General features: G+C 38.3%; 1 protein-coding gene across 1 annotated transcript; it reads left to right on the top strand.

Annotated features, from left to right (window-relative positions):
• Positions 1-4,360: 4,360 nt before the first annotated feature.
• Positions 4,361-9,700, top strand: si:ch73-86n18.1 (C-type lectin domain family 4 member E-like). Its single transcript, NM_001309954.1, is given in 5 exon segments — positions 4,361-4,407; positions 4,498-4,671; positions 6,791-6,942; positions 7,028-7,149; positions 9,428-9,700. Coding segments are annotated over 5 exon segments (630 nt in total). The 5' UTR covers positions 4,361-4,388; the 3' UTR covers positions 9,591-9,700.
• Positions 9,701-10,191: the final 491 nt, after the last annotated feature.

Here is a 10,191-nt window from a genome sequence, read left to right as displayed (position 1 = left end):
AATAAAAGGATTTTTGATGCTCTATCATGAGGAAGCGAACAGCAGTAAGCCACAAAAGTAATTAATAAAGAAGCTTACTGTTCATATAGGGCTGCATGCAATTATATTAATTGGAAAGTTGAGTGGAAGGAAAAAGGTTGGTAGAAAAAGGTGGATCAATCAACAGGAATAACCCAATCTGCCAAAGTAACAAAACATGGGTTCAACGACACGATGCCACTGTGCAAACTCACCTGACCTGAACCCCATGGAGAATATGGGGGATTATTGTCAGGAGGAAGGAGAGACACCACACTGCAGCCCATCTTGGCCAATCAGGAATCAGAATCAGAATCAAGTTTATTGCCAAGTAGGTTTGCACTTACAAGGAATTTGACTTGGTGTTGATGGTGCAGACAAAACAAAATATAGAATATAATAATATAATAGATATATATGTATAGAATCTAGAGCTATATACAGGAGGAGCTTAAGAGGAGCAGATTCCCCTTGAGGCAGATGCCATATCATTCCTCCTTACAGGGTAGTAATCAGATTTCTTACTGGATCTTTGCTCTTGATTTTCATAGGTCCTCTCACTGTCCTCCTTTTTTATGTCCTCTCTTGCAGACATCCTCATTTCCAGTCCTTGGTTCTCTCCAGGACCTCAATTCACTGCCTCCTACACTGCAAAAATATAACTAAAAATAAGAAAACCCTTTTTGAAATGAGTGTATTTTTCCTTGATTTGAGCATGTAAATAAGATTATTTGCCAATGGAATAAGATTTTTGCACTTAAAATAGGGACAATTCATCTCCATCATCTTATTTCAAGTGGTGTATATCTAATTATCTTATTTTAGGGGTAAAAATACTCATTCCATTGGCAGATAATCTTATTTACCTGCTCAAATCAAGGGCAAATACATTCATTTCAAGATAATTCTACTTATATTTAGTTCTCTTTTTCCAGTGTAGAGTCCTAGGAAGAACCCATCTCCTCACTGCTCCTCTTGCTGGACCCGCTGTTGGACCGCCTCCTTAGTCTCACCACTCACCTGCCTGTCCACTATGCAACGCTCCGCCGCCATCACCACCTCCACCTGAACACAAAGGATCATTACAAACTAGCCCCAGTCAGCCAACCCCAGCCACCTTCTACCTGGATTACCATCATCTCCACAAACAGTAACAATATTTTTTTTTCTTCTTCATCATTATCATTAATGTGAGTTCATGAACGCTTCTTCTTCTGCTAACACTTCGCAGAACCAAAGGCTGATCGCCTCCACGCCAAGATGCACTGATGCAGTAATTTCTGCAAAAAGAAACCCAACCAAGTATTAATAAAAATAACAGAGTAAATGGACATACTTTCCAGCACACAAATATTTCTGTGTTACAATTATTGGTACTTCTCAATTGATATTGTGTTTAAATGAGATGCACCAAAGCCATGATACGACGATTTTTAAGGCTGTGAATTAGCTCAAAACAGAATTAAGTTAGAAAACAACGTCCCAGACTTTGAACAGCCCACAGATGTTCAATTCATCATCTAAAAAAGTTAATTGTTTGTAACAATTGCTAAACTGCCATAACATAGCAGGTAGAGGATTATTCAGGGAAACAGCCGTGATAAGTCTGGAGAAGCTGCAGAGATCCACAGCTCCTGTCAGAAAACATGTCAGTCTGTTAACAGCACAACTATAATCCTCGCACTATATATATATATATATATATATATATATATATATATATGACCTTTATGGAAGCTGATAGGGCACCGTATGATCTGGTTATATTTATATTACCAAAATAAATACACTGATCCAGGCAACCAACTCAAAATTCTATGATTTACAAACAACAATGAGATTGGCATGTTATATTTAATATGTAGTTAAGTGTTGGTAGTTTTAGAGAGAAAACACCGTCTCAATGTTCAACAATGAGTCTGCATCCCCCACATGTCGACTTATCCGTGATCTCCGGGAGGCAGGTGTCGTTTTCTCTCTCCGTCCTCCTTGTCTGTCTGTTTTGACCTTGTTAACACTCCCTCTCCCTCATGCTGCACCTCTTCTGCTCCCCAAAGCCTCTGGTAATCTCCACTCCAGAGCCACAATATTTCTTCTTAAAATCAAATTTGTCGCTGCCGGTTGATTTATCGAGGCAGCCCGTCCTGCATGCAACGCCGCTGCAGAGCTGAACAAATGAGCTCTGAGAGGTGCTGAGCAGTTTAACCGTGCCTTTGACCAGATCCTGCCAGCTTTCCTGAAAAATGGAGGCTCTTTCTTCACTTTCTTGGCACAGTTTGCTGTATGTTTTCTCTCGTTTTTTTTTTGCCCATTTGCACCGTGTTGCTCAACCTCGGTGCTTGCCTCGCTTTCGTCAGTTTGGAGAGGAGAAGAGGTTCTGGGTTTGGCAGAGGTGCAACGAATGAGTCAGACTGTTTTTAAGAACAGGTGAAAGAAACAGCCGGTACTTTCTGCTTCCTGACAGCCGATGTATTGCACATGTTTATGGAAGGAACAGCTCCGAATAATTGCGGAAAGTCCAGGGATTTCGATGGTAAGAATTGCTAGTAATGACTACACTTTTTTTTTTTTTTTTGCACACAAATCATGGACACATAAATAAACACTAAGCACTCCTTTAATTAATTTGAACAACAAAACCTCGTGAAGCAGAGAAGCTGAAATTGTTGGAGGGAATAATGTGGCAGAGGGAAAAAAAATGTCTTGGACATGAGCCATAATAAGACAAAAAAAGGCTGACAGTCTGTTGCTGAACCTGTGATGTGTGTGTTTGTGTGTGTGTGTGTGTGTGTGTGTGTGTGTGTGTGTGTGTGTGTGTGTGTGTGTGTGTGTGTGTGTGTGTGTAAAGGTGATATTTTGCAGCTGTCCTGTTTATGAAGAGAATAGAAATAACCTCCACAGCACACATGCACAATTGCACCTATTCCAGTCAGAGCTGAGTCATTGTTAGGCGACTGTCTGCCAGTTTTAAGACAAATTTGGAAACAGCGAGAGAACTTTGCTCATAATAGTAAATAATACGAAATCCGTGTGCCAAGACAACAGCCCTTGTCTGTTTATCCAACCTGGTGGCCGACGCATCATCAATTCAATTCAATTCAATTTTATTTATATAGCGCCAATTCATGTTACATGTCATCTCAAGGCACTTTCCAAAGTCAAATTCAAGCAGATTATACAGATTGGTCAAAAATTTCCTATATAAGGGAACCAGTCCCGACAAGCAGCATTCCCTCCTGGAGAACCGTAGAGCTACAGGGACAGTCGTCTGCATTGTCCATGGCTTTGCAGCAATCCCTCATACTGAGCATGCATGAAGCGACAGTGGGAAGAAAAACTCCCCATTAACGGGAAGAAAAAACCTCCAGCAGAACCAGGCTCAGTATGAACGGTCATCTGCCTCGACCGACTGGGGGTTAGAGAAGACAGAGCAGAGACACAACAAGAGAGACAAAAAAGCACAGAAGCACACATTGATCTAGTAATCTGTTCTATATTAGATGATGGATGATGTCTCAGTTAACAGAACGCCAGACCACGTGTACCTACTATGAAGAAAAAAAAGAGAGAGAACAAAAAGTAAAAACTTTTAGAGACTCTAGGAACCACCAGCAGACCTGCAGACTGAGAGCAAAGTGCTCTGTTAGGAACATACGGGGTAATCAGAGCTCTGATATATGATGGATGGCTTTATTATGAAGGGCTTTATACGTTAGAAGAAGAAATTTTAATTATATTCTTGATTTAACAGGAAGCGAATGAAGGGAAGATAAAATTGGAGAAATATGATCCCTCTTGTTGATTTTTATCAAGTCCATCCAGAGGGAATGGAATGGTGAGTATTCATGCCCCTTGAACAGATTGATGGGTAGAGAGACAGCGCTAAATAAAGGGGAATCCTAAAAGAGTAATTAACTGAGGCGGAGGTTCATAGTTAAATCCTGCGCTACTTTGCATCTGACTAATGTAATAAAAAAAACAGAGATATTTGGTTGCAATGACAAAAGACGAAAAAGTCTAAAGTACGAATACGCTTGCAGTTTACTGTCTATGGACGAGTTGTTTCCCGTTTCACGCTAACGTTTATTTTCAGAAAAATTCCTGGATTTCCAACTACCATTAATAATTGATGAAAAATGGGAAAGGGGGAGGGGGCATGGTCTTTTTCAGCCGGAGAAACGGAGGTCAATACTGATTTGGCTGCACAATATGACACTGTCCGAGTTGACGTGCTTTGATGATCAAAAACAATCTGTCTGGTTTCTCTTTTGCAATCTGTACTTTGCCATTTATTTAGTAAACAAACTGCTCTATAAAAAAAAACAGAGAGCCCAAAGGGAGCATAAGTGATCCTCAGCTCACAGAGAAACATGATGAATCCTATGAAAGGTGAGATCTTTTCACAGCTGATGTCTATGTGTGTGAGGGGTCTGTATGCTTCTGCTCTCTAACGCTTATGGTTCTGCTCTCTGTCGTTAGCCACCGTCCTCTTTGTTCTTCTGGGCCTGATGGTTCATGAAATCTCCTGTCAGGAAACCAGAACTCCTAAGGAAGAGGTTGCCTTCCTGAAAGTGAGGCTTGACTTGATGAAGGATCGCTACAAGCAGCTGTGTAACCAGTACTCCAGTCTGGCCAACAACTGCTCAGCTCCAGGTATGCTCGTCCTCCAAGCTCCAGCAGATAGATGGTGGTTCAGTGAGCTATTTTACAAACTGAGAGCATTATATATATGTGTATATATAGACCTCACTGAGACCCAAGTGCTTTTTTTTTTTTTTAAATGTAGACTACAACATGTTAAAACCGACTTAGCAATACACTGCATACAACAAAATAGCTGAAAGTATTAAAATATCAAGGACCACCAGTATTCAGTGATGCTGGTGGTCCTTAAAGTGTCCTTAAATCAGCAGAATTAAGTTGTAGAGATAAAAGTCCTTTCATAGTTTGTCACAAATGTAAGGATCGTTTCATGAAAACATTTTTCTCACATAGAAGATCACTAAATGTAACAAACGTCTGTGAGCGGAGACTGTGGTTGCTCTGGATAAATGCCACAGGAATTGAAAAGCTGCGCGTCCCCTTTAAACCATTTTTGCCATATTTTCTTGAAATTTAGATGACAGTAAAACACAAAGTAGTGTGACTGCAAGTCTTTCGCCTCATGACTCTACCAGCTTTGCACATCCACAGGCCAAGGTTTTTCATTTTTCTTCTCTGTAAAACAGCTCAAGCTACATAAATCAGATTTATCTTTTCCAGCCTCTAACAGGATTTTTCCAAAACTGTCCTGAATTAACTTCCATCCATCTTACCTCGAATCTGACCACTTTCCCCATCTTACCTCAAATCTGATCACTTTCCCTGCCATTGTTAAACAAAATGTATCCCCACAGCGTAACACTGCTGCTGTCATTCTGGAAATGGAAGTTGCTTTTTCCCCATTTTCCAAAGATATGTTGAACAGTGCTTGTGATATCGTTACATATCTTAATCCTACTTTAAGCGTCATGTTCGGACTTCATGATGCTGGTTTTTCACGAATGCTTCATAATCCCCATGTGCTTGGGCTCTCTTCTGTTTTTATGATTTCAATAGTTCCTTGCTTATATATGTACATTTCAGTCTTGCCATTTTAGTTTATACTTTTGTGTTTAGTTTCTGAGTTTATTCCTGCCTTCTGCTCCATGTGGATTCTAGATAGGTCCCTTAGGTTAGTGTTTACCTTTCTCCCTTTATTAAGTTCTTCCTTTTTTTTTGACAGCTCATCTGCTTTAAACAGTCTCCCTCGCTCTACTTCTTGCTCAGCTGCTCTGTATTGTCTCCTGATTAACACAAAAGCATCTTATGTTATTCTCCACACATCCCTCAGCATATAAACACTCTGTTGGTCAGTGTTCCTTGGTGGATTCTTCCATTTGTCTACCCATTACAATGTTTATTGTCACGCCCATGAGTATTCAGAGTCAATTCTGCGTACTGTTCTGTTCATGCTCCTTGTCCCGTTCACCTCATGCTGTGCCCTTGGTTTTTGATTTAATTTAATTTTTCAATTCACCCTGCTACTCCCGAGATCCTGTCTGCACCCAAATCATGCTATTCCTCTCTAATACCCTGTGAGGTCTTCACACAACAACTGGAATTGTGTGGATATTTAATCAGGTGGACGCTATTCAGTAATTTGGTGTTAGTTAAAAGTAAATTGGTTTCATAGGATTTTTATTAGGGGTGAAGAGGAACGGGGCTGAATGCTAAATGGACACCACACCTTTCAGATATTTCTTTGTAAAGAATAAAAAACAACAACATGTCAACAGGTGATAAAAAAGAAAAGTGTTCATCAATTAAAATAACAGAATATGTAATGAGAATAAACAAATTAAATAGGGATAGTTTGTTTGAAAAAAAACTAGAAGAACTACAGGATTCACATTTTTGTTTGAGAATAATATAACAAACAAATGTGACCATATTATGGCCAATTAAAGCTGCCGTTAATGCACCACGGCAACTGTGTGTTTGAGATAATAAATAACAGCATCATCATCATAGAGATGCATCAGTAACATTATGACCCAGATTCTGAATGCCAATTGTAGAAAGAGTTGTCCTCACAGAGACCATTGCTTGGTCTGACCGGTTTATATCCGTAAGCCTCTGGTGCAAGATGCCATGATCCAAAGTGTCAAAAGGTTTTGACACTTTGGATCATAAAAAGCTATAAAAAGTGCATTACAGCAGTCATTTATAATTTATTTGTTTGTCCGAACAGCCATAACCTGCAACGAGTGTCCTGCTGGATGGCTACAGGTCAAAGATCAGTGCTTCCTCCTGAACACCGACAGGCACAATTTCTCCACCAGTGTGGAGAAATGTAAAGATATCGGAGCCCACCTCGCCATCTTGACCACAAGAGAACAGCATGTAAGTCCTTTTTGTTCAACTGCAAAGTGTTTTAAAGGTACACAATCAGGTAATTGACAGTGCCGATTATTTTTGGTTTAAATAGGAGGCGGTGGAAAAAGAAGGCAGGAGGATCGCGGGGTTTCACATCTACTACTGGATCGGACTGAGTGACAGTAAAACTGAAGGGGAATGGAGATGGGTGGACAACTCAGCGCTAAAAACTTCGTATGTATTATATATATTGTATATAACCGAAAAAAAAAGTTTAAAGTCTATTCTCCATATATTTATCTACTTACTTATTTCATTTAGTTTGAGGATAAAGGTATTTGCTGCTATCAGTAATAAAATGTTGGCAATGTAACAGAAAAGCTTTCAATAATCACAATATAAGTTCTTAAATTTTAACATTTTGTACACTTTGACTAAATCTATGTGGAGGAATTGCCCATTTACAGAGTTCCTCTGTTTTTGCCTTTGCTGTTGAAATGAGATATTTCGATTTATCAAACAAATTTTAATACCAGACAAAGATAACCAGAGTAAATAAAAAATGCAGTTTTCATATAATGATTCAGTTTATTCATGGAAGAAAGCCATTTAAGCCAACCTGGCCCTTTGTGAAAATTGTATCGTCTCCCATGAATAAATAATGAATTAACTGTATTGACACATCTGTATAACCCTCTTTTCACGTTTTTTGGGGTTTAATATCACCAACAACTCAAGGCCGGATCACTGTAGAATCAAGAAATCACCTAAATAGTACCTGTCTGACAGCACGAAGTAGGCCACAGCTCTCAAAAGACAACATATTACACCCCGTTTCAAAGAAACTCAAGAACAGTTGAAGTATAAAGTACTGCAGCAGGACAATGACCTGACACACACCAGCATCATCACCCCTGAATGGCTCAAAATACAAAATTAAGGTTTTGGAAGAATCTGTTCAAAGTCCATCCTTAAGTCCAATTGAAAACTATTCTGCAAAGAAAAATTCTTCCACAGCGATATAAAAGACACATTAGCAGTAATCAGAAATACTGAATGGCTGTTGTTGTCAATGGTGGCTCTACTTTAATAAATGAAAATATAGGTTGAAGACATTTTATTTTTTTTTGCATTTACTTATAGCATTTTCTTAAATAATGAAAGCTATATTTTTTATTACATGCGACCAAAAAAAAAAAAAAAGCTAAACCTGGAGAAGTCCTGGAAATGGGCTAATGTTTTTCAGTGCACTATATCTTCACATTACAGCTGAGTAAAAGTAGAGTAGGAACAGAAAATAATAATTTAAAAGTAATGCAATAGCACAGATTTCAAGGTGTTCTGTTCTTCGGAGTTGACAGTTTAATTATAATGCTTCTAGTCTCTTATTATAGGCTATATTTGTAGTACTGGATATAGAAAAAAACAGAGGCAGTTAAATCCAAGCTCACAAGAATCTGTTCCAGCGTAAAAACTAGTTTTTTCTCACACGTTTTATTATGAAGTCGATGCTGCGAGAACCACACTCATTACGTGCCGGTACCATTACATGGCTGTAAAAGTTAAGACTTAAGTTAAGTTAAGACTTTGAACATGACGGGCTCAGAATAACTGTCGATTATGAAACAAATCCACACTAATGTGAACAAAAAAAAAAAGAAACTCCCCTGGAGAGAGAAACATTTTGAAACATGTTTCTTAATTCTCTCAATAACTACTGTGTTTTAAAAATGCAGACATCAGATTCAACATAGAGGTGAATGATGACATGCAAAACTCCTACACACATGATCATCTTTTGTGTTTGAACTTCAGATATGTAAGATGGCAGAAAAACAGAATAAGAGTAAATAAAGGGTAAATTGGATTTGCAAAGAAAGGAAGTTGTTTTTTTTATTTAGAGCAGCTCATAAAGAGCATAAAATGGTTCACAAACTCAGACCAATGCCTTGATTTTACAGAGTTGCGTCATCAGTTGCATGTAGGTCATACATGCTGGGAAGCATAAAGTAAGACGCCCACATTAGATTAATTTTGTGCACATTTACAAGAACACTGTCCAAACAAATGTGATTGTTTTGGAAAACAATGATTTCAAGCCAGAAACGGGGATTAGGATTAACAAATACAGAGAAAGGTATTGTTACAACCATGGTCTTAAATAATCTTTTCAGTGTCTTTGATCAGCGAACATCTTCATGTTAAGACGTATTGCCTTAATGACGTCTTGGTTCATTGACTTGGTATGAGTCCAGCTTGTGGTAGTTTTTAAGAAAACTGAAATATGTGAGTAGCTCATGATAAATAATTGAGGGAATTCATCTACAAACCTCATGGTGGCGCCTGGGAGTCATTCTGGTGTTTTTAAATCTAAATAGAAATACCTTCTTCAATGTTGTGCGCCTGCATTTCCTCTTATGATGCGTCTGATGGGTTTTTGTGCATGTTTAAACGCTTCAGACACGCTCACAAGCTCATCCCCTGTTTCTTTTCTTTCGTGGTTCTTGCACAGGTTCTGGGATGTGCAGAGATCAGAACCAGACAACAACCAATCCCAAGGGCCTGAGGGAGAGGATTGTGCGGTGGTGGACAGCTACACTCAGAACTGGTACGACGTTCCCTGTGAATTCCCGTATCCTCGGATCTGTCAGAAAACCGCCAGCCCGCTGCTATGAGAACCGACCACACAACTCTCTGCAGTACCTCCACTGAGCTGCTAAAGTTATTGATCCTTTATTGAAGACGTTATAATACATTTATGATATTACAGTTTCAATTCACATTCAAATCAACACATTTCCAAAAGATCCTGTTTTTTATTTTTAACAAATAAAATATTACACTGTGTGCAGAAATTAAATTTGAGCTTTTTTTTTTCTTTTACACATATATATATATGAATGAATACCTATATCATGAACAGGTAATAAAGAAATTACTGAAAGTACACATGAGATGACAAGACACTCAACAAAAATAACAAAAACAAAAAGAATCACAAATAATAATTCCACAACAACAAAACTTATAATATTACAAATATATTACAGTGTAAGTACATATTTCTGACTCCAAAATGATTATGACCTTGTAAAAGAGAGAGTACAGCCATTGTTTTTAAAAACTAACTAAACTTATTCCTCAAATTAAACTGAAATTGAAAATGGTACAGAGACAACATATTAACACCGTGGAGGGTTCAGGCTGAGAACTGTCAATCATTACAGAAAACCAAAATAATTATCAGACAATAATCTTTAAAGAATTAGCAAAAAT

This window comes from Fundulus heteroclitus, chromosome 3, assembly GCF_011125445.2.
Source record: "Fundulus heteroclitus isolate FHET01 chromosome 3, MU-UCD_Fhet_4.1, whole genome shotgun sequence".
Taxonomy (NCBI): Eukaryota; Metazoa; Chordata; class Actinopteri; order Cyprinodontiformes; family Fundulidae; genus Fundulus; species Fundulus heteroclitus.
Note: the sequence above shows the minus strand (reverse complement) of the source record. Positions and strands in the feature narration are given on the sequence as shown.